The sequence below is a fragment of the Phyllobates terribilis genome, unplaced genomic scaffold, assembly GCF_046119375.1.
Source record: "Phyllobates terribilis strain yellow unplaced genomic scaffold, ASM4611937v1 Scaffold_1__5_contigs__length_1240528914, whole genome shotgun sequence".
In the NCBI taxonomy this organism is placed as follows: domain Eukaryota; kingdom Metazoa; phylum Chordata; class Amphibia; order Anura; family Dendrobatidae; genus Phyllobates; species Phyllobates terribilis.
In genome coordinates this window covers 304,660,177-304,686,076 of record NW_027362761.1, presented here as the reverse complement: position 1 = coordinate 304,686,076, position 25,900 = coordinate 304,660,177, and the positions used below count along the sequence as shown (strand labels likewise).

The window sequence follows — 25,900 nt, the reverse complement described above, 5'->3', positions numbered from 1 at the left end:
ACCTCATGCAATTTATCATTTCCTGCCCTGGAGCGTAGCTCTGCCTGTGGAGAGCTGAACCAACTCTGCTGCGTCACCATCAGCTCCAGTAGATCTGCACCACAGCAGCGGCTCCATGTAGCCGCATATCACAGGTGGTGTCACGAACATTATTATCCTAAAAACATTATTCCCCTTTTCATTAATCTTTAATTGACCACCCTGGGTCACGGACCGGGTCATTGCCACCGTGACATCCCCCAGCACCGACCGGCCCGGCTACCGAGTGCCCCACGGCCCAGGGGGCGCGTCACCAGCAAGTCAGGAGGAGCCCCATGGTGCATACATGGAAGTAGAGGTGGTGGATGATGAAGTCACTGACCCAACCTGGCAAGGTGACATGCATAACGAGGACAGCAGTACAGAGGGGGAGGGAGGGAGGCGTAGCACCACAACAGGCAGGATCAAGCAGTGGGTTGGCCACAGACACAAGGCAGGCAACTATTCCCCAGAACACCTACATGAGGGAAGTTGCCAGTCCAACTGTTACGTCTTCCCGATTCTGGCTTTTTTTTTAAAGACTCAAGTAAACCCCAAAAAGGCCATTTGCAACATCTGCCATGTCAGCATCAGCAGGGGCAGCAAAACTACCAGCCTGACCACCACCAGCATGCTCAGGCACATGACAGCAAAGCACCCAACTAGTTGGGCCTAACGCCAGGGTCCAGAAACGGTGTCTGCGGGTGACACCACTGCCTGTTCCGCTGTTTTGCATGCACGCCAATCCCCTGTCCATGGCGCAGGCGAAGATGCCTCCCACCCTGCACCTGTCATTGAACACTTGCAACCATCACCGTCACCATCCACGTCCTTGTCCCAGCGCAGCGTTCAGTTGTCCCTACCCCAGTCCTTCGAATGCAAGCGCAAACACGCAGCCAACCACCCACAGTCCACAGCACTAAACTACCACATTTCTTGAATGCTTTCACTTGAAATGTTACCTTTTAGGCTCATGGAGACGGAATCTTTCCACAACCTCATGGCGGCGGCCGTCCCTTGGTACTCGGTCCTCAGCCGCCACTATTTCTCCAGGTGTGCCATCCCCGCCTTACACAAACACGTGTCCCAGAACATTAGCCGTGCCCTCACCAATGCAGTTACTGGGAAGGTCCACCTAACCACGGACACTTGGACAAGTGCTTGTGGCCAGGGACGGTACATCTCACTGACGGCACACTGGGTTAATATAGTGGAAGCCAGAACCCAGTCAGACTCTGGGACGGAACACATCCTCCCGACGCCGAGGATTGCGAGCCCTGGGTCAATCAGGGTTGCCCCCACATTCTACAGTTCCTGCACCTCCTCCTCTTCATCCTCCATCTCCGAAATTACCACATCAGTCGGAAGCTGGATGTACTGCAGCACTGCATCGGCCAAGCGGCAACAGGCTGTACTGAAGCTAATATGCTAAGGTGACAAACCGCACACCGCTGCAGAGTTGTTGACAGCTGTAACAGAGTAGGCAGATCTGTGGCTGTCACCGCTGAACCTACAGCCAGGCATGGTCGTGTGTGACAATGGCTGGGACCTTGTGGTGGCTCTGAAGCTTGGCAAACTCCCACATGTACCATGCCTGGCCCATGTGCTCAACCTAGTGGTTCAGCGATTTCTCAAAACCTACCCGGATCTGCCTGAGCTGCTTGTGAAAGTATGCAGCGTATGTGCCCATTTCAGAAAGTTACCTCCAGCTTCCTCTGCCCTCGCCGTGCTTCAGCAGCCTTTGCACTACTACCCACACAGCAGTCATACCGTTTGTTCAGGGTGGATGACCTGAGGAGAGGGAGAACGAGGAGGAGGACCAGGAGGAGGAGGAGGAGAGCATGGACAGTCATCCTCTTGGTCAGGACAGGGAAGTCTTGGCTGTTGGCAGTCTGGCACACATGGCTGACTTTATGTTCCGCTGCCTTTCTGATGCCTCTCATCCAGCCAACTATTGACTTTTAGGATTGCTACTTCCTGTAGGTGGCACTAGAGTTCTAGTACTCTTCCTCTCTGAAGAGACAATTTGCATATTTCCCAGAGGAGCATTGGTGCTTTATAAGTCTCCTCACCTGACGTGCTTAATACGTCACTCCCAGCAAGGAGAAATAGTACCCCTAGATACCTGTCTGACGCCTCTCATCCTGCCAAACCAGAACTCACACTTTGCACTGACGAGGGGCAGTACCCCGAAACACAGTGTCTGCAAATTGAGTTTCTGGTCTTGGCTTTTTATCCTAAGTCATGTGATAAGGCTCGTTAAAGGGTCACTATTGACTTTTAGGATTGCTACTTCCTGTAGGTGGCACTAGAGTTCTAGTCCACTTCCTCTCTGAAGAGACAATTTGCATATTTCCCAGAGGAGCATTGCGGCTTTAAAAGTCTCCTCACCTGACATGCTTAACACGTCACTCTCCGCAAGGAGAAATATTAGCCCTAGATACCGGTCTGACACCTCTCATCCAGCCAAACCAGAACTCGTTAAAGGGTCACTATTGACTTTTAAGATTGCTACTTCCTGTAGGTGGCAGTACACAGTGCAGGCCTGGCCCCCACATGTCACCGTGTGCAGGGCCATTACCAGGACGGTGTTTCACTTTGTCTGGGGATCCAAGATGGACAGAGTCAGGCGGGCTGTCATGTACAAGGAGCCTCGCAGGGGTGGGAAGGGCGTTCCAGATATCCCCACCCTTCTGCGGTCCTCTTTTGTGTGTGATTGTGTCTGCCGGACTTTGCAAGTCAAGAATGGCTCCGCGGGCAGGTCCATGTCTCGCTTCTTCCTGCTTCCTCTTTGGAGGCGACTCGGCTGGGACAAGTGGGACAGCTCCTTCCCCTACAACTGGACGACGCCATGGTTCTACGGAGACATCGTTCGATTTATGGGGGAACACCAACTGGAGGGACTCAAGCCCGACTTGTGGAAGCCCAAAACTATCCACAAGCTCATCAGAGCCAAGGATGATGTGGAGAACATCACAGGACTTCACCAGGACACGCTGGAGACTGTGTGGACAAATGTGTCATCTGACAGGCTGACCAACGGGCACAAGGACTTGTCGTGGATGGCGATTCAGGGCGGACTGCCCGTCCGGTTATTCATGCATGCCTGGAACCTGTGCAAGACCCGGTACTGCCCAAGGTGCCCCTTCGTGGAGGAAACATCTTTGCACACTTTTTGGGACTGCCGATTTGCACAGCGCCTGTTGACTGCACTTGAGGACGACCTGAGGAACTCTGTCCCCAGGGCGAGCCTATTGCACCATTCTGTGCTTTACGGACCCTTCCCTGGGGTTCATACCATCGGAGCCATCCAGGAGGCTTAGCGCCTTATGAACTATTTCAAGGACGCCGTTTGGGTCGCCAGGAACCGGCTCATCTTGAGGAGGGAGAGGATGTCCATCCAGGACTGTTGCAGGCTGATCCACAGCCTGCTTAGAGACTATTCCATCGTGGACGGTCCGGAGGACGAGGACGAGGATGAGGACTAATCCCCTTTTCCTCCCCCCCTTTCCCCTTATGTGTCTTGTCTTTCAATAAAGCTTCGGGCCTGTGATTTTCCCCTCCCTATCCCCTCTTTCCCACTCCCCATTCCCTATCACTGTTCGTTGTACTGTATTGATTGACATGCTTTTTCTTTCAGATTTCGTGTTTTGTGTAGCATAGGGGTGTGATGTGTCTAGTTAGTGCGTCGTATCCTTATGCTATGTACATATTATGTAGAATTCTGTGTGTACTGGGCTGCGGCACTGTACACCGTCTGCTAACTTATTTATTGTGTTAATAAAGGAATATATTCAATCAAACTTCCTGTAGGTGGCACTAGAGTTCTAGTCCTCTTCCTCTCTGAAGAGACAATTTGCATGTTTTTGGTTATTTATTTTGCCTTATATACAAGTCATTAACATTTTTTCCAGGAAAATCCATTTTGGCTTAGTTTTTGTATGTTTTATTGGCGTAATACTCTGACAACATTGTTCACAGTAGTGACCTGGGAGTCAGAGATGCTTCCAGGAGTCTTCCCCATGCTGTTCCCATATCATTTGAGCACTGTTTCCATTGATTTGGCCAATTTTTAGGCCCCCTCCAGAAATCCAGGGTGGGCTGCGGGAAAAGTGCTCGAGTTTCCCATTGAGCCGAGCACCCGAGCATTACGATTTTATCAACCTAAGCAACAAGCACTTGAGCATTTTAGTGCTTGCTAATCACTATCTGTAGTACATCGTTTAGTGTATGTGTAAGCTGCCAATGTTTTCGGCAGTGTAGGTCCTTACCTTGAGCTGCTGAGAAAGATGATCTTTTGTGCCGAACAAAAGATAATTTTACCCGATAAACGAGCATTTTAATTGCTCATACAGTGATTGGCAGCCTGTTTAGAATACATGATTCTTGTCAAATTAGCTTTCCCAGGAAAGCTTGTTTGCAATAATTTCACAGTGTAAATGGGAAAATGCTCAGTTGTCGGACTAAATGATCTTTTGGTTTGCACAAAAGATCATCGTTCTCGGCATCACATCATCCTGTGTAAACAGGACCTGCGATGCCGAGAACAATGGCAGCCTATTCACACTATACAAGTGATTTTCACTAAATTAAAATATCATCAAAAAGTTCATTTATTTCCGTTCTTCAATACAAAAAGTGAAACTCATATATTATATAGAGTCATTACAGAATGATCTATTGCAAGTGTTTTTCAAGTGTTGAACTTTTTGATGATATTTTAATTTAGTGAGAAGCACTTGTATAGTGTGAATAGGCTGCCATTGTTCTCGGCATCGCAGGTCCTGTTTACACAGGATGATGTGATGCCGAGAACGATGATCTTTTGTGCAAACCAAAAGATAATTTCGTCCGACAACTGAGCGTTTTCCCATTTATACTGTGAAATTATTGCAAACAAGCGTTCATCATGGGAAAGCTAATTTCAGAAGAATCATGTATTCTAAACAGGCTGCCAATCATTGTATGAACAATTAAAATGCTCGTTCATCGGGTGAAATTATCTTTTGTTCGGCACAAAAGATCATCTTTCTCAGCAGTTCAAGGTAAGGACATGCACTGCCGAAAACATTGGCAGCTTACACATACACTAAACGATGTACTACAGATAGTGATTAGCAAGCACTAAAATGCTCAAGTGCTTGTTGCTTAGTTCGAGCAAATCGTAATGCTCGGCCCGAGTAACGAGCCCAGTGTAAGTCAATGGGAAACTCAAGCACTTTTCAGGCGGCCCACCCCGGGGCCTAAAAATTGGCCAAATCGATGGAAACAGTGCTCAAATTATATGGGAACGGCATGGGGAAGACTCCTGGAAGCATCTCTAACTCTCAGGTCACTGCTGTGAACAATGTTGTCAGAGTATTACGCCACTTTTACGGACTGACAATAAAACATACATACATAAAATCTTTAAATGAGGTGTGTCCAAACTTTTGGTCTGTACTGTATATAGATACTTTTAATATGCCATAACTGTCACCGAAGGTAATACCATTTAGATTTGTATTGAGGACCTTGGGATTGGTTCAATATGAGATTGTGGCCCTTGGAACAAAAAAGGTTGTAAAACCCTGCTTTAACCCCTGTGGCCTGGTACTTACTGACCTGGGACATATGGATACGTGTAGGCAATTTTGCACGCACAGAGGCTGTGCACGCGCGATCACCGCCCGGTGTCAGCTGATTCTGACAGCTGACACCCAGCTCTCAGTGCCAGGAGTGGTGCCTGCACCGCTCCCGGCACATTAACCCCCTAAATGCTGCTATCGCCTTGATCACAGCATTTAGCGAGCAGGCAGAGGGACAAAAGCCCCTCTGCTCTTGGATCGGAGACCCCTCAACGTCATCACGGGGTCCCGATCATTGCCATGGTGACCCGATGTCGTCATGACGACATCCAAATCACCAGGCACTAGCAAGGTAGTTAGTTCATGCACAGTGCATGATCTAACTATCTTGAGTCTGCAGAGCTGACAGCTACTTTATAAAGCATAGCAGTGATCCTGCACTACTATGCCTTATAACAGCGATCAGACTGCAGAAAGTGAAAGTCCCACAGTGGGACTACGTAAAAAAGTGAAGAAAAAAAAGTGAAAAAATTTGTAAAAATATTTTTAGTAAAATCACAAAATAATAAAAACAATACAAAATATATTGTACCCATAAATATATATTATTATTACAAATAAAAATAAACAATAAGAGTACACATAATTGGTATTGTCGCGTCAGCAGGGCCACATTCATAAGATTATATCAGCACAGGAACATTTTTATTTAACACATCCAATTGTGGAACTTTTTACTATTCCAAGATCTATTTATTAAAATGTACTTTGTTCGTGGGAAAACCCCCAAACACTTTAATGAAAATGGACCATGACTGACATATCGAAAATGTCCTGATTATTATTGCTGATCCTATGTATCACTTTTTGTCCACAGTCTACTAATGTCTATCACCAGTAGTATTACACAACAGACCACAAAGATCATGTCATTGTGCGCTGGTCTCACCAACATTACTCACCTAACATAAAAGGGCTCAAAATAAGGAGATATTGAAGTCTTTTATTGCAGTTTATGAAATATTTTCTAGCACGTAAACTTTATCTAGTAGATTTCTAATCAGATTTGGAGCTAAATTATGCAACAACCAAATCGGTTTAATGCCCCAGAAAGGATAAAAAACTTCTTGCTGACGTAAGATGGCTGCTTTAACTACCTCGAAGGCACATTCCTCTTTGGGTGATGCTGACATCTTCACTTTGTCACCTATTTTCTTTACAACATTTTCTGTAAAATACAAAACAGATGTCACAGTCTTCCCTTGTGATAGCAGTATAACGGGAATCATGAAATATTCACCTAGACCCTCACTATTTTTTAGATTGTAGGTGTAGTCCCAACAAGAAAGTCACAACATACTGTATGTCTCCATAGAGGGAATTCTTCCTCTTACAACCCCTCAAACGAGGAAGCGAGTCAATAACAAGCAACAGATTCTTCTCCATTTATTACATGTTATACAGTGGTGGCCAAAAGTATTGGCACCCCTGCAATTTTGTCAGATAATACTCAGTTTCTTCCTGAAAATGATTGCAATCACAAATTCTTTGGTATTATTCTCTTCATTTAATTTGCAAGGAAACAACACAAAAGAGAATGAAGCAAAAATCAAATCATTGATCATTTCACACAAAACTCCAAAAAAGGGCCGGACAAAAGTATTGGCACCCTCAGCCTAATACTTGGTTGCACAACCTTTAGCCAAAATAACTGCGAACAACCGCTTCCGGTAACCATCAATGAGTTTCTTACAATGCTCTGCTGGAATTGTAGACCATTCTTCTTTGGCAAACTGCTCCAGGTCCTTGATATTTGAAGGGTGCCTTCTCCAAACTGCCATTTTGAGATCTCTCCACAGGTGTTCTATGGGATTCAGGTCTGGACTCATTGCTGGCCACCTTAGAAGTCTCCAGTGCTTTCTCTAAAACTATTTTATAGTGCTTTTGGAAGTGTGTTTTGGGTCATTGTCCTGCTGGAAGACCCATGACCTCTGAGGGAGACCCAGCTTTCTCACACTGGGCCCTACATTATGCTGCAAAATTTGTTGGTAGTCTTCAGACTTCATAATGCCATGCACACGGTCAAGCAGTCCAGTGCCAGAGGCAGCAAAGCAACCCCAAAACATCAGGGAACCTCCGCCATGTTTGACTGTAGGGACCGTGTTCTTTTCTTTGAATACCTCTTTTTTTTTCCTGTACACTCTATGTTGATGCTTTTTCCCAAAAAGCTCTACTTTTGTCTCATCTGACCAGAGAACATTCTTCCAAAACGTTTTAGGCTTTCTCAGGTAAGTTTTGGCAAACTCCAGCCTGGCTTTTTTATGTCTCGGGGTAAGAAGTGGGGTCTTCCTGGGTATCCTACCATACAGTCCCTTTTCATTCAGACGCCGATCGATAGTACGGGTTGACACTGTTGTACCCTCGGACTGCAGGGCAGCTTGAACTTGTTTGGATGTTTGTCGAGGTTCTTTATCCACCATCCGCACAATCTTGCGTTGAAATCTCTCGTCAATTTTTCTTTTCCGTCCACATCTAGGGAGGTTAGCCACAGTGCCATGGGCTTTAAACTTCTTGATGACACTGCGCACGGAAGACACAGGAACATTCAGGTCTTTGGAGATGGACTTGTAGCCTTGAGATTGCTCATGCTTCCTCACAATTTGGTTTCTCAAGTCCTCAGACAGTTCTTTGGTCTTCTTTCTTTTCTCCATGCTCAATGTGGTACACACAAGGACACAGGACAGTGGTTGAGTCAACTTTAATCCATGTTAACTGGCTGCAAGTGTGATTTAGTTATTGCCAACACCTGTTAGGTGCCACAGGTAAGTTACAGGTGCTGTTATTTACACGAATTAGAGAAGCATCACATGATTTTTCAAACAGTGCCAATACTTTTGTCCACCCCCTTTTTTAGGTTTGGTGTGGAATTATATCCAATTTGGCTTTAGGACAATTCTTTTTGTGTTTTTTTTCTTTGAAGACAAATTAAATGAAGAGAATAATACCAAAGAATTTGTGATTGCAATCATTTTCAGGAAGAAACTGAGTATTATCTGACAGAATTGCAGGGGTGCCAATACTTTTGGCCAGCACTGTATCTGAACGGCTACCATGTCATACTTCACTGATTGGTAACTTTTCCTGGCAAAATAAGCTGCTTGTCGTGAGGAGGTGGGGGGGTCTGCGGTATCTGCTCCAGGGTGAAGACCGCCTAGTGCTTACACGGCGTTCATATATGCATATACTTATATTGTATTCAACACACAAAAGAGTAGTAAGGTGTCAGTATGTGCTAAACATAATCTAATTACAATGCAATAAGTAACATTACAGAAAGATGTGTTTCTGCATAAAAAATGACAAGCTGAATCAACTATAACATATAGGGACCTACAGTACCAACTATATTAAGAGTCACTGATGTTTATCAAATAGAATGCCGTATCCAAACATCATAAATAAAGTGCATAGTGCAATCACATGAAAATATTAATATGCATCCAGCATGATTATAGTGAACAAATGGTAATATTAAAGTGCTAAGTGTAAGTATACCTAATGCAAGATAATAGATATACTCCTAGAGGTGAGGCCACCACTATACATGTCATATGTCAAAAATAGCACATGTATGCAGAGATCTAGAGGGTAAAAGTAACGGAGCACATACCAATTCCAAGTGTCAGCAGGGAATCCGACGCGCGTTTCAAAGATAGGCTTTCATTTGGGCATTTCCTTCCTATTTTATATTTTTTTCTGTTATTTTAGAGTATCAACAAATGTTACATTTTATATACTTTTGACTATGTGTCATATTTGTAGGTATTGTTGTTGTACTTATATTGTATATTCAACTTTTTGTAATTAGTTGTCACTCTATAGTGGCCACAGGTATAGCTTATACTCCTATTTTCTTCCCTTCTAGGTGCTCTGGTACTAGATTGTTAAACCTATGTTTCAAGGATATGTCAAAACAGATATTATACACAAATAATTTATAAAAATAATATCTTAGTGCCCATTGAGAAGACGCCTTCAACCTCACCTGTATCAATAAATCCCAGAACGGCCACAGTCACAGATACATTTTTCTTGTTGATAATAAATTCTCTGCGAAGAGAACTGAAAAAACCTTCCAGTGCAAACTTGGCAGCGCAGTAATTTACTGTAAATGGTGCCCCAATACGTCCTGTATGGAATAAGAAAAGCTATATGAGACAGTTTTTCATTATCAAGGAAAAAAAATACTATATTTGACATAAATCTGACTGCGTAAATTCTGGGGTTATCCTCTACTATACATAATGCCCCCATTGATTTAAACAGTGGAAACACGTGTTTTTGTAATTACTTTCCATTTTCATTGTTACCTGTGAGCGGCGCTATCGCTGATTGCTCACTAGGCATCATGTCACCCGGCTGCAGCCGGCACTGACATACGCTGATGTCACGTCAAGTTGCGGCTGCAGCCAGGCGTGACTCAGTGATGCGCTCCCCCCTAATTGATGTGCTGTGGGCGGGGTTTCATATCATGAAATAATTTAAAAAAAAATTGACATGGGGCTTCGCCCTATTTTTGTGTCCAGCCAGGTACAGCAGGCAGGAAAGGGCTGCCCCCAACCACCAGCTGCCTATTTGTACCTGGTTGGACACAACAATATAGGGAAGCCCTTTTTTTTTTTATTATTTCATGAATTTCATGAAATAATTTAAACAAAAAATACGTGGGGCTTCGCCCTATTTTTGTGTCCAGCCAGGTACAACTAGGCAGCTGGGGGCTGGAATCTGCAGCGCAGGGAGGCCCAAGCTTTCTGGGCCCCACCCGCTGCAAATTGCAGTCCGCAGCCACCCCAGAAAATGGCGCGTTCATAGAAGCGCAGAGCGCAGGCATGCGTGCGGTGAGCGCAGGAGAATTCTCCCACGCTGTCAGTGACGTGCATGAGGTGAGCTTAGTTCATTGGACATGAACTCGGCTCATCTGGATGCCTTCACAGCGAGACACTGAGGAGCGCAAGCATGCCTGCGCTTCTCAGTGTCTGCGGCATGGCAAGCTGGATGGCAGCTTTCCTGGGAACCATAGAAAGGTAAGGATGAGGTTGGTTTATTATTTTATTTTTATTGCAGGAGATCGTTGGCTTCAGCTGGAATGGGCGTGATGGTAAGTATGGTTTAATTTAGAACAATAAAGAATTGTGTGTTTATTTCAATTAAAGGACTTTATTCTGGGTGTTTGTGTTTTTTTTTAACTTTGACTATGGGGTTAGTAATGGGGGTGTCTTATAGACGCCTCTCCATTACTAACCTGGGCTTGATGTCAGCTGGCATTATAAGCTGACATCAACCCCAGCCCTATTACCCCAATGCCACCGCTACAGGGCAGTGGGAAGAGCGAGGCTATGTGCCAGAATTAGCGCATCCTATGGATGCGCCATTTCTGGGGCGGCTGACGGCTGGTGTTTCTAGCCTGGGAGGGGGCCAATATTCATGGCACCCTTCCTGAGCTATTAATATCAGCCCCCAGCTGTCTGCCTAGCCTTTGCTAGCTATTAAAATAGGGGTGACCCCACGTCATTTTTTTGGGGGGTCCCCCATTTTAATAGCTGGTAAAGCCTAAGTATTCAGCTGGGGGCTGATATTAGTAGCCTGGGAAGCTCCGTGGGTATTACCCCCTTCCCAGGCTTCAAACATCTGCCCCAGCCGTCTGCTTAACCTCCGCTAGAGACTAAAATTACGGGGGAACCCTACGCCAATTTTTTTTTTAATAAATCCTTTATTTTAATACTAAATGACAAGTACAGTAACCAACACTGTCACTGTACTTATTATATATGTGAGTGACATGTTTCTATCTAATCTATGTGTGATGCTCTATTCTTTCTGTTCTAAATTGTCGGGTACCGGTCTATGCCGCTGCTGAATTGCCGGCTTTTCATGTTTCACTGTGAGCACTGTTCCCATCGATTTGGGCAATCACTGTAATGCCACTGACGCGCCCCTGGGCCTGTGTCGCGCTGCGTTGCGCACGCGGGAGCTTACCCGGAGCCGGATCTCTTGAGGGTTGTAGTCTCGTGGCGGTGATCCGGTCCGTGCCCAGGGAGTCAGACTAAGTGGCGCTGTATTAGCGGTAGATGTTGGACGACTACGCCACCCGTTGAGTACAGCTAAGGAGCTGCCGCTGCAGGGCAGACCGCTGAGGCCGGTGGTAGGATTGTGCAGCGTGATAGTATAACCCCCAACGGGAGGGGTATGGCCTCAGGGCAGCCGACGTGGATGATGGGGGTAGCAGGAACCACTCGGAGACGGTACGATGTAGTTCAGGGTCTTTACTGGTGACAACGATAGACCCTCCCGGAGTACTGGCTAGCGATTGGGGCCTGGTCAGTCCTTGAGCAGATGGGATCTCCCCTGGCCAGGCGGAGTTGTAGGCCTCCCAAACTAACGATACTCTTCCGGCTACCTTGCTAGAGGCGGGTATAAGTAGCCCACGTCCCTGAGTGTACCGTGTGGTGCTCACCCGTATGGCCGGTGACTCGGGGCCTTCTAGTAGCTTCCGCTCCACGACGGCGGTGCTGGTCCCATGCGTGTGACCGTGCCTTCGGGTTTCTTGGCCAGAGGACCTGAAATCCCCTGCCTGACGGATTCTGCTGCTGGGTAGGAGTTAGTCCCCACAGCCTCGGACTCCGGGTCCGGTAAGAAATCTTCTCAGTCAGGGCGAGCTCTGCAGCTGCCAGCCCCTGACTCCTTGTAACACTGCTCCCACAGAGCTCCTGTTGTTTCTTCCCATAGCTGCTTCTCTTCTCTGTCTCTACTTCTGGCATGGACCAGGAGCTGGGCCCAGCCGGGGCCACAGCTCCCTGTCAGCCCTCCTGGCTGAACTCTCCCTCTGAACTCTCTAACCCTGCCTCAGCCCCAGGTTTATATAGGGGAAGTTCTTCCCCTCCCAGGACTGGGCAGGAGGTGTGGCATGCATAGGATTCCTGACCAAGAGACCTCCCACCTGCTCTCAGACATAACATTGCTGTTACTGTGGAAACCAGACCCCTGGGGTGCCACACCACAACCACCATGGCTGTGGCAGACTGTGACATTACAGTGAGTGGCAGACAATCCCTGCATGATTGGTGCTCTAAATAGCGCCAGACATACAGGACGGGGACCCGAGCTCCCGCCCGAGCATCTCGAAAGTACTCGGCGAGCTCCGAAGAAAAAATATTTTGATGAGGAATAGAGAAAAAAATTGTTGCTATAACTTCGGATCTTGTGGTGTTCACTGTGTTGTAGAAATAACATTTTAACTTTATTCTGCAAGTTAATAATATAATTACATTAGTTACAAATGAATGTAGTTTTATTTGGTTTGTGTTGCATCAACTGTTATGTTAGGGCTTGTCATTTGACCGATCTCCTATAAGGCCACGTTCACACTTTCAGTATTTGGTCAATATTTTACCTCAGTATTTGTAAGTCAAAACCAGGAGTGGAACAATCAGAGGGAAAGTATAAGGCTGTGTGCCCACGTAGCATTTTACAAGAGTTTATGCTGCGGAATTTCTGCAGCATAAACACTTGGGAAACGCTTGGTAATCCGCCCCCCATGGTCCCCAATGACAAGCCGCACTTTCAATGCCCATGTTGTGGATTTTTCCGCAGCGTTTATGCTGCGCTCAAAAATCCGCAGCATGTCCATTAATTTTGCGGACAAGCAGCGTAATCGCCGCCATTGACTTGCATTGAGACGCATATAATCCGTGTCAGTACATTTGTACTCACGGATTATATGCGTTTCTATGTGCGGATGGTACCCAAGTCTGGAGGAGAGGAGACTCTCATCCAGACCTGGGTACCATAGAAAACTGTAAAAAAAGAATTTAAAATACTCACCTACCGATGTCTTCCCGGTGTTTTGTCTGCTCCGGGACGGTGTCTTGCAATGTTCGCGTTGATGTGAAGGACCTGCCATGACTTCACTGAGTCATGTGACCCATCACATGGCTCAATGACGTCACCGCAGGTCCTTCACACTACCGCAAGCAGTGCAAGACACCGGACGGAGCAGATAAAACACAGGAAGACATAGGAAGGAGAGTATAAACTTTTTTTTTTTTTTACCATTCTTATTTTTTAACTAACTTGGTCACACTACTATAAATCCATGCCGGTTGCATTGATTTATATAGTGTGAACAAGTTGTCAAGCACTTTTCCAAGTGATGCTAAAATCTCTTGGAAAAGCACTTGATAACCCGCATGCAGAAATGCATGCAAAAACGCTGGACAAACGCTTCTACCTGGCGGGAAAAACGCATGTAAAATCCGCATGCGTTTTTCCTGCCAGGGAGAAGCGTGAAAAATATGCTTCATTTCCGCAACGTGGGCACTTAGCCTAATAAAAACACGTCACCATATCTGCATTTTTTACAGTCCTGGTTTGGGCTTACAAATACTGATGTAAAATACTGACCAAATACTGAATGTGTGAACTTGGCCTCAAGGTGGCACAGTATTGTGTCTCTTAGGCCATGTGCACACTTTGCATTTTGCTGCATTTTTTTGTCACAAACACCTGAAAGCAATCCTGATGCAAAGTGAATGAGAACCCTGAAGTCTCATGCACACGTTGCTTATTTGTGACTGGCAGATTTGGTGCAGGTTCAGATCTGTAGCACGTCAATTCTTTCAGCATTTTTGCAGCGTTTTTTCACCCACTGATTTCAATCAAGTCAGTCAAAAACGCTACAAAAATGAGGAGCATTATTTGCACACACCTTGTTTACTTTGTATTTTGCATACCTTTCCATCTTATATTTACAACCAATGTGGTGGTTAGATTCAGAGGTCTTCAGGTATATATGGATGGTATTTTGTTGTAAATTTTAGTTACCATTGACAACAAGGTTTTTATATTGTACACTGGGTCTGTTTTTTGCAATCTACACATTAACCTATTTATTCTTTTTAAATGGTTTTAATACGTATATCCCTTTGAATTGATGTACCAATCAATAATTTTTACATTAACTATTGGAGAAGAGTCTCTTTTTTATGTCAGATCTATAGAGATTGATATAGATAGATATACAGTGGGGAAAATAAGTATTTGATACACTGCCGATTTAGCAAGTTTTCCCATCTACAAAGAATGGAGAGGTCTGTAATTTTTATTGTAGGTACACTTCACCCGTGAGAGACAGAATCTAAACCTAAAAAAACCCCAGAAAATCACATTGTATGATTTTTAAATAATTAAATTGCATTTTATGGCAGGAAATAAGTATTTCATCACCTACCAACCAGCAAGAATTCTGGCTCTCACAGACAAGTTAGTTTTTCTTTAAGAACCTCTCCTATTCTGCACTCATTACCTGTAGCACTGGCACCTGTTTGAACTTGTTACCTGTATAAAAGACACCTGTCCCCACACTCAATCAATCACACTCCAACCTGTCCACCATGGCAAAGACCAAAGAGCTGTCTAAGGACACCAGGGACAAAATTGTAGACCTGCACAAGGCTGGGATAGGGTACAGCACAATAGGTAAACAGCTTGTTGAGAAGGCAACAACTGTTGGCACAATTATTAGAAAAAGGAAGAAACACAAGATGACTGTCAATCTTCCTTGGTCTGGTGTTCCATGCAAGATCTCCCCTCGTGGGGTAAGGATGATTGAGAGAAAGGTCAGGAATCAACCAAGAACTACACGGAAAGACTTGGTCAATGAACTGAATAAAGCTGGGACCACAGTCTCAAACATTATTACCATTAGTAATACACTACGCCGTCATGGATTAAAATCCTGCAAGGCACGGAAGGTCCCCCTCCTCATGCCAGCACATGTCCAGGCACATTTGATGTTCGCCAATGACTATCTGGATGATCCAGAGGAGGCATGGGAGAAGGTCATGGGGTCAGATGAGACCAAATAGAACTTTTTGGTATCAACTCCACTCGCCGTGTTTAGAAGAAGAAGAAGGATGAGCAGAACCGCAAGAACACTGTCGCAACCGTGAAGCAGGGTGGGGGAAACATCATACTTTTGGAGGTGCTTTTCTGCAAAGGGTACACTACACCGTATTGAAGGGAGGACGGATGGGGTCAGGTATCGCAAGATTTTGGCCAACAACCTCCTTCCCTCAGTAAGACAATTGAAGATGGGTCGTGGCTTGGTCTTTCAGCATGACAATGACCCAAAACACACAGCCAGTGCAACTAAGGAGTGGCTCCATAAGAAGCATTTCAAGGTCCTGGAGTGGACTAGCCAGTCTCCAAACCTGAACCCTGAAAATCTTTGGAGGGAGCTGAAACTTCAATGTTGCACAGCGACAGCCCCGAAACCTGAGAGACAGTGGCGTACCGCCAATGGCGGCAGACCACGCCACTGCTATGGGGCCCGTGGCCGGAGGGGGCCCGTGAGCCGGGAGGGCCCCAAGCAGCGTGGGAACGAGGAGGATAGGCGAGTAGGAGGTTGCGGTGGCAGGGTTGCGGCGGTGGAGGAGCGGGGCACACGCAGTAGCCCCTGCCGCAGCTACTACGTGTGCCCGCTGCTAAAGGGACATGAATATTCCCTCTTCTCCACTCCCATGGGCGTGGAGAAGAGGGAATATTCATTCTCTTCAGCAGTGGGCACGGAGGAGCGCTGAGCCGCGGCTCCTGTCAGTGCCCGCTGCTAAAGAGAAAGCATAGTCACGTTTCTTCACGCCCATAATCTCGGCGTGGAGAGGAGTGAATGTGCCGGCAGCAGCAGCAGCTCACCTCGGCTTCTGAGAGTGCGCGCAGCTCAGATGTCGACATGAGCTGCTGCAGACAGGACTCAGCGCTGGAGCAGAGGTGAGGAAGGAAGGTGAGTATAAGTGTTTATTGTTTTATGTGTGCAGTGATTGGGGGATGAGGGGGCCACACATACCAAAATACTTGGATTGAGGAGGCCACACATACCAGGATACTTGGATTGAGGAGGCCACACATACCGGGAATGGGAGATTGAGGAGGCCACACATACCAGGATTTGGGGATTGAGGAGGCCACACATACCAGGATTTGGGGATTGAGGAGGCCACATTTACGAGGATTGGGGGATTGAGGAGGCCACACATACCAGGATTGGGGGATTGAGAAGGCCACACATACCAGGATTTGGGGGATTGAGAAGGCCACACATACCAGGATTTGGGGGATTGAGGAGGCCACAGTTACCAGGATTGGGGGATTGAGGAGGCCACACATACCAGGATTGGGTGATTGAGAAGGCCACACATACCAGGATTTGGGGGATTGAGAAGACCACACTTACCAGGATTGGGGGATTGAGGAGGCCACACTTACCAGGGATTGGGGGATTGAGGAGGTCACACTTACCAGGGATTGGGGGATTGAGGAGGCCACACTTACCAGGGATTGGGGGATTGAGGAGGCCACACATACCAGGATTGGGTGATTGAGAAGGCCACACATACCAGGATTTGGGGGATTGAGGAGGCCACACTTACCAGGATTGGGGGATTGAGGAGGCCACACTTACCAGAATTGGTGGATTGAGGAGGCCACACTTACCAGAATTGGGGGATTGAGGAGGCCACACTTACCAGGATTGGGGGATTGAGGAGGTCACACTTACCAGGGATTGGGGGATTGAGGAGGCCACACTTACCAGGATTGGGGGATTGAGGAGGCCACACTTACCAGGGATTGGGGGATTGAGGAGGCCACACTTACCAGGATTGGGGGATTGAGGAGGCCACACATACCAGGATTTGAGGATTGAGGAGGCCACACATACCAGGATTTGGGGATTGAGGAGGCCACACATACCAGGATTTGGGGGATTGAGAAGGCCACACTTACCAGGATTGGGGGATTGAGGAGGCCACACTTACCAGGATTGGGGGATTGAGGAGGCCACACTTACCAGGGATTGGGGGATTGAGGAGGTCACACTTACCAGCGATTGGGCGATTGAGGAGGCCACACTTACCAGGGATTGGGGGATTGAGGAGGCCACACATACCAGGATTGGGTGATTGAGAAGGCCACACATACCAGGATTTGGGGGATTGAGGAGGCCACACTTACCAGGATTGGGGGATTGAGGAGGCCACACTTACCAGGATTGGGGGATTGAGGAGGCCACACATACCAGGATTGAGGGGTTGAGGAGGCCACACATACCGGGGTTGAGGAGGCCACACATACCAGGATTGAGGGGTTGAGGAGGCCACACATACCGGGGTTGAGGAGGCCACACATACCAGGATTGAGGGGTTGAGGAGGCCACACATACCGGGGTTGAGGAGGCCACACATACCAGGATTGAGGGGTTGAGGAGGCCACACATACCAGGATTTGGGGATTGAGGAGGCCACACATACCAGGATTGGGGGATTGAGGAGGCCACACTTACCAGGATTGGGGGATTGAGGAGGCCACACATACCAGGATTGGGGGATTGAGAAGGCCACACATACCAGGATTGAGGGATTTAGGAGGCTACACATTCCAGGGATTGTGGGATTGAGGGAGCCACACATAACAGGATTTGGGGATTGAGGAGGCCACACTTACCAGGATTTGGGGATTGAGGAGGCCACACTTACCAGGATTGGGGGATTGAGGAGGCCACACATACCAGGATTGGGGGATTGAGGAGGCCACACATACCAGGATTGAGGGATTGAGGAGGCTACACATACCAGGGATTGTGGGATTGAGGGGGCTACACATACCAGGGATTGGGGGAGCCACAGATACCAGGGATTGTGGGATTGAGGGGGCCACACATACCAGGATGGGAAATTTAGCTGCTGCTGCATTTCCCACCCTAGGCTTATACTCAAGTCAATATGTTTTCCCATTTTTATGTGGTAAAATTAGGGGCCTCGGCTTATATTCGGGTCAGTTTATTTAAAATATACGTTATTTTAAAATCAGTGAGTACGTTGTGCCCATAATACTGCAGGACTGTGGCGTGCATTATACTATATGGGGGCTGCATTTTACCCTATGGGGTGTGTAATATACTGTATGGAGGACTATGGGGAGTGCATTATATTCTATGGAGGACCATGGGAAGTTCATTATACTATATGGAGGATTATGGGGGGCGCATTATACTATATGGAGGATTATGGGGGCGCATTATACTATATGGAGGATTATGGGGGAGCATTATACTATATGGAGGATTATGGGGGCGCATTATACTATATGGAAGATTATCGGTGGTGTATTATACTATATGGAAGGCTATGTTGGGCCATTATAATATTTGAGGGCTATGTGGGGGGCCATTATACTGTATGAAAGCAATTATACAGTGTGAAGGTTTGTGTGGGGTCCATTATACTGTTTGGAGGGCTGTGTGGGGGCCATTATACTGTTTGGAGGGCTGTGTGGGGGCCATGAGAGTGTATGGAGGGCTCTGTGGGGTTCACAGTTGGGGGATTATACTGCGTTAGGGTCACCATACTTTGCCGTGGGAGTTGAAGTGGGGTACAATAGGGTCATTATACTGTGCATGTGGAGGAATGCACCATAGGGGTATCATACTGTTTGGGGGGGCACTTTTGTTGGCATCATACTTTATGGGGCAATGAAAGAGGAATCTACGACTTCAGAAGGAGGAAAATTTCTATGTAAAGGCTGGAAAGTTATGAGATCTGCTTTTCTGTGACACAGACAAATATTTATTTATTTTTTTGTGGGGGGGGCCCAATTAGAGCTTCTGCTATGGGGCCCCATGACTTCTATGTACGCCCCTGCTGAAAGATCTGGAGAAGATCTGTATGGAGCAGTGGGCCAAAATCCCTGCTGCAGTGTGTGCAAACTTGGTCAAGAACTACAGGAAACGTCTGACCTCTGTAATTGCAAACAAAGTTTTCTGTACCAAATATTAAGCTCTGTTTTTCTTTTATATAAAATGCTTATTTCATGCAATAAAATGCAAAGTAATTATGTAAAAATTATACAATGTGATTTTCTGGATTTTTTTTAAGATTCTGTCTCTCACAGTTGAAGTGTACCTACGATAAAAATTACAAACTTCTCCATTCTTTGTCGGTGGGAAAACTTACTAAATCGGCAGCATATCAAATAGTTATTTTCCGCACTGTACATATAAACAGACATACAGACAGCAATACAGTGGCTTGAAAATGTAATCATCCTTTTGGCTTTTTACCTATTTTGCTACATTACAACCTGTGTTTAAATATTTTTGTAATCCGATTTGTGTGTGATGCATCAGCACTAGTGTTGAGCGAGTATGTTCTATTAACCCTTTCGCCGAGTATGCTCGGGTCGAGCTCCGAGTATTTATAGCTGCTCGGTGATATGGTTAAATCGCTCCCTGTGCATGATTTGCGACTGACAGTTTTATTACATGGGAGGAATGTCTATTTCTTACACATTCCTCACATGTAATAAAGCTGTCAAACAGTTGCAAATCATGCACACGGCAGCGATTCAACCATATCACCGAGCAGCTATAAATACTCGGAGCTCGGCCCGAGCATACTCGGACAGAACATACTCGCTCAACCCTAATCAGCACTAAATAGTCTAAGTTGGTGAAGTGAAGTGAAATAAAATATAGGTATAAATTAAATTTATGAGATCAAATAACTAAAAATTGGCATGTGCATATGTATTCACCCCTTTTGCTATGAATACCCTAAAAATTTCAGGTGCAAGCAATCACCTTCATAAGTTACATGCTTAATGAAAGTCCAACTGTGTGCAATCTAAGTGTCACACGGTCTGTCAGTATATATACACACCTTTTCTGAAAGGCCACATAGGCTGCAACACCATTAAGCAAGAGGCACCACTAACTAAACAACACCATAAAGGCCAAAAAGATCGCCAAACAATTCAACCAGTTGTTGAGAAGTACAAGTCAGGGTTAGGTTATTAAGAAATATCCCAATCTCTGATGATCCCTCGAGCACCATCAAATCCATTATCGTCAAATGGAAAGAACATGGGACCAAAACAAACCTGCCAAGAGAGGGCCGCCCACCAAAACTCCCAGTACGGGCAAGGAGGGCATTAATCAGAGAGGCAGCACAGAGACCAAAGGTAGCCCTGAAGGAGCTGCAGAGTTCCCAAGCAGAGACTGGAGTATCAGTCCATAAGACCATAATAAGCCGTACACTCCATAGAGGTGGCCTAGAAGCGTGGGCAGAAAATCCTTTACTTACACACAAAAATTGTAAGGCTCATATTGAGTTTCCCAAAATACATGTGGGAGTCTCCCCAAATGTAAGGAGGAAGGTGCTGTGGTCAAATGAAACCAAAATGTAACTTTTTGGCCACCACGGTAAACGCTATGTCTGGCACCAAACCAACACAGCTCATCACCCCAAGAACACCATTCCCACAGCGAAACATGGGGGTGGCAGCATGGTGGGGATGTTATTCAGCAGCCGTGACAGGGAAAAAATGGTCAAAAGAGTCAAGAGGAAGATGGATGGTGCAAAGTACATGGATATTCTTGAGCAAAACCTGTTGCAATCTGTCAGTGATTTGAGACTGGAATGGAGGTTCACCTTCCAACAAGAAAATCACCCAACGCATACTGCTAAAGCAACACTCGAGTGGTTTAAGGAGAATTGTGTTTATTTCTTGGAGTGGACTAGTCAAAGCCTAGACCTTAATACAATTGAGAATATCGGGTCAGACTTGAAGATTGCTGTTTTACAGAGGAAACCATCTAACTTGAAGGAGCTGGAGCCGTTTAGACTTGAGGAATGGGCAAAAATCCCAGTGGCAAGATGTGGAAAGCTCATAGAGACTTATCCAAAGTGACTTGCAGCTGTAATTGCAGCAAAAAAAGTTTTTTTAAAGTACTTACTTTAGGGGGGTGAATAGTTATGCACGCTGAAGTTTTCAGTTATTTTGTCCTATTTGTTGTTTGCATCACAATAAAAAAAATGTTCACAGTTGTAGGCATGCTCTTTAAATGAAGTGATGGAAACTCTCAAAAAAAAGAAACCGTGAAATTCCAGGTTGTGAGGTAGTAAAATATGCAAAATGCCAAGGGGTGTGTATGTGTGAATACTTTCGCAAGCCAATGTACAGTACAGACCAAAAGTTTGGACACACCTTCTCATTTAAAGATTTTTCTATATTTTCATGACTATGAAAATTGTACATTCACACTGAAGGCATCAAAACTATGAATTAACACATGTGGAATTATATACTAAGCAAAAAAGTGTGAAACAACTGAAAATATGTCTTATATTCTAGGTTCTTCAAAGTAGCCACCTTTTGCTTTGATGACTGCTTTGCACACCGGAAATGGTTTTCACTTCACAGGTATGCCCTGTCAGGTTTAATAAGTGGGATTTCTTGCCTTATTAAATGGGGTTGGGACCATCAATTGTGTTGTGCAGAAGTCTTGTGGATACACAGCTGATAGTCCTACTGAATAGACTGTTAGAATTTGTATTATGGCAAGAAAAAAGCAGCTAAGTAAAGAAAAACGAGCGGCCATCATTACTTTAAGAAATGAAGGTTAGTCAGTGCGAAAAATTGGGAAACTTTGAAAGTGTCCCCAAGTGCAGTTGCAAAAACCATCAAGCGCTACAAAGAAACTGGATCACATGAGGACCGCCCCAGGAAAGGAAGACCAAGAGTCACCTCTGCTTCTGAGGATAAGTTTATCCAAGTCACCAGCCTCAGAAATCGCATGTTAACAGCAGCTCAGATTAGAGACCAGGTCAATGTGCCACACAGAGTTCTAGCAGCAGACACATCTCTTCAACAACTGTTAAGAGGAGACTTTGTGCAGCAGGCCTTCGTGGTAAAATAGCTGCTAGGAAACCACTGCTAAGGACATGCAACAAGCAGAAGAGACTTGTTTGGGCTAAAGAATACAAGGAATGGACATCAGACCAGTGGAAATCTGTGCTTTGGTCTGATGAGTCCAAATTTGAGATCTTTGGTTCCAACCACCGTGTCTTTGTGCGATGCAGAAAAGGTGAACGGATGGACTCTACATGCCTGGTTCCCACCGTGAAGCATGGAGGAGGAGGTGTGATGGTGTGGGGGTGCTTTGCTAGTGACACTGTTGGGGATTTATTCAAAATTGAAGGCATACTGAACTAGCATGGCTACCACAGCATCTTGCAGCGGCATGCTATTCCATCCGGTTTGCGTTTAGTTGGACCATCATTTATTTTTCAACAGGACAATGACCCCAAACACACCTCCAGGCTGTGTAAGGGCCATTTGACCACAGTCACCAGACCTGAACCCAATCGAGATGGTTTGGGGTGAGCTTGACTGCAGAGTGAATGCAAAGGGCCAACAAGTGCTAAGCATCTCTGGGAACGCCTTCAAGATTGTTGGAAGACCATTTCCGGTGACTACCTCTTGAAGCTCATCAAGAGAATGCCAAGAGTGTGCAAAGCAGTCATCAAAGCAGAAGGTGGCTACTTTGAAGAACCTAGAATATAAGACATATTTTCAGTTGTTTCACACTTTTTTGTTAAGTATATAATTCCACATGTGTTAATTCATAGTTTTGATGCCTTCAGTGTGAATGTACAATTTTCATAGTCATGAAAATACAGAAAAATCTTTAAATGTGAAGGCGTGTCCAAACTTTTGGTCTGTACTGTATATAGACGGACAGACCTATAGATAGAGCAACAGACATATAGAGATATAATTACACACCCACCGCCATATTATTAAATTTCACCCTGTGGAGCTTATTGGACAGCTTTTTATGATTAAATAAATAAAAAAAATTATGTGGGGTCCTTCAAATTTTTGTAACCAGCAAAGGTAAAGCACACAGCTGTGAGCGGATATTATCAGGCTGGGAAGGTCCATGGTTATTAGGCCCTTCCCAGCCTAAAAATACCAGCCCACAGGCACCCCATCAGATGAGATGCTCCAGTCCTAGTGCTTCGCCATCTGAAGAGATGTCTATCAGACACCCCCATTACTAACCCAGTGAGTAATAAGAAAAAAATACATACAAAAATCTTTATTTAAATATATACTCCCCCACACTTTCCCTATTTCACCATTTTTTTAAAAAAAATAAACAACTTCTGCATCCAAATACTCAACGTGTGCACATTCTCTTAAGCCTTTACTTCCACTAGGGGTCAAACAAGGCAGGGATCTTGAGGCCCATAAATCTGTACCTGTGCACATTTTTCTTGAGTGAGTTATGAAATGGAGGGAGGGTAAAAAGTTTTGATGCAGTGTGGACATACTGAATTCTGCCTCTTGTTTTAGATGTGGTAACATAGTTTTCTACATTGATCAGCACTTACTCTAATATTAACTGTTCTGATAAAGCAAACTAGTAAGGCATAATAAAAGTACTATACAACCAAGCCATTATTATTACCGCTCAGTGAGGATATAACAACGATGCTCCCTTGGGATTCCAGTAGCGCCTTCAGAGCTGTGGACGTCAGTTGGACGTAACTGAGAAAATTTATTTTGTTGGAACTCAGCAGAGGCTCCATGTCACCTTTAAAAGATCCAAATGTCCCATTTCCTCCCACATGATTTAACACCAGATAATCAAGTCCACCTAAATAGTTTCGAAATAAAGTCTTGGTGAACCAATCTATAAAACATCACTATGGCTGTAACAAAGTGGCTGCAGAATATTTCATCATATCCAATGTCACAATGTGCCAGATTTTATGGATTCAGACATGTGAAGGCATCTCTATAGCTGACAGAACTGGAAGAATAGAACAGGTTAGGAGTAATGGAAAATCCTTGTACAAATGGTGCTTAGGTCTGTGCCTAGATTGGTACCTGAGTTACATCACAGTTAAATGAGACCCACTAAAGAACGTGTGCAATTCTAACAACACTTAAAAGGGTTGTCCACTACTTGGACAACCCCTTCTTGAATATTATATTTCCCAGTGTAAAATAAAAATAACATACAGTGGGTACGGAAAGTATTCAGATCCCTTTAAATTTTTCACTCTTTGTTTCATTGCAGCCATTTGGTAAATTCTAAAAAGTTAATTTTTTTTCTCACTAAAGTACACTCTGCACCCCATCTTGACTGAAAAAAACAGAAATGTAGAAATTTTTTCAAATTTATTAAAAAAGAAAAACTGAAATATCACATGGTCATAACTATTAAGACCCTTTTCTCAGACACTCATATTTAAGTCACATGCTGTCCATTTCCTTGTGATCCTCCTTGAGATGGTTCTACTCTTTCATTGGAGTCCAGCTGTGTTTAATTAAACTGATAGGACTTGATTTGGAAAGGCACACACCTGTCTATATAAGACCTCACAGCTCACAGTGCATGTCAGACCAAATGAGAATCATAAGCTCAAAGGAACTGCCCAAGGAGCTCAGAGACAGAATTGTGGCAAGGTACAGATCTGGCCAAGGTTACAAAAGAATGTCGGCATTACTCAAGGTTCCTAAGAGCACAGTGGCCTCCATAATCCTTAAATGAAAGAAGTTTGGGACCACCAGAAGTCTTCCTAGACCTGACCGTCCAGCCAAACTGAGCAATCATGGGAGAAGAGCCTTGGTGAGCGAGGTAAAGAAGAATCCCAAGATCACTGTGGCTCAGCTCCACAGATGCAGAAGGGAGATGGGAGAAAGTTCCACAAAGTCAACTATCACTGCAGCCCTCCATCAGTCGGGCCTTTACTGCAGAGTGGCCTGACAGAAGCCTCTGCTCAGTGCAAGACATATGAAAGCCCTCATAGAGTTTGCTCAAAAACACATGAAGGACTCCCAGACTATGAGAAATAAGATTCTCTGGTCTGAGGAAACGAAGATAGAACTTTTTGGTGGTAATTCTAAGCGGTATGTGTGGAGAAAACCAGGCACTGTTCATCACCTGCCCAATACAATCCCAACAGTGAAACATGGTGGTAGCAGCATCATGCTATGGGGGTGTTTTTCAGCTGCAGGGACAGGATGACTGGTTGCAATTGAAGGAAACATGAATGCAGCCAACTACAGAGATATCCTGGATGAAAACCTCTTCCAGAGTGCTCTGGACCTCAGACTTGGCCGAAGGTTCACCTTCCAAAAAGACAGTGACCCTAAGCACACAGCTAAAATAACAAAGGAGTAGCTTCAGAACAACTCTGTGACCATTCTTGACTGGCCCAGCTAGAGCCCTGACCTAAACCCAATTGAGCATCTCTGGAGAGACCTGAAAATGGCTGTCCACCAACGTTCACCATCCAACCTGACGGAACTGGAGAGGATCTGCAAGGAAGAATGGCAGAGGATCCCCAAATCCAGGTGTGAAAAACTTGTTGCATCATTCCCAAGAAGACTCATGGCTGTACTAGCTCAAA

The 25,900-nt window shown here is 45.3% G+C and overlaps 1 protein-coding gene across 1 annotated transcript in view; it reads right to left on the bottom strand.

Moving 5' to 3' along the window:
• Window positions 1-6,568: 6,568 nt before the first annotated feature.
• Window positions 6,569-25,900, bottom strand: part of LOC141258440 (hydroxysteroid 11-beta-dehydrogenase 1-like protein A) — a 54,857-nt gene continuing 35,525 nt past the window's right edge. The window contains exons 4-6 of the mRNA XM_073673442.1: window positions 23,950-24,138; window positions 9,631-9,774; window positions 6,569-6,813 (exon numbers count right to left, since the gene is read on the bottom strand). Coding sequence (XP_073529543.1) covers window positions 6,599-6,813; window positions 9,631-9,774; window positions 23,950-24,138 — 548 coding nt within the window. The 3' untranslated portion in view covers window positions 6,569-6,598. The remainder of the gene's footprint in view (window positions 6,814-9,630; window positions 9,775-23,949; window positions 24,139-25,900) is intronic.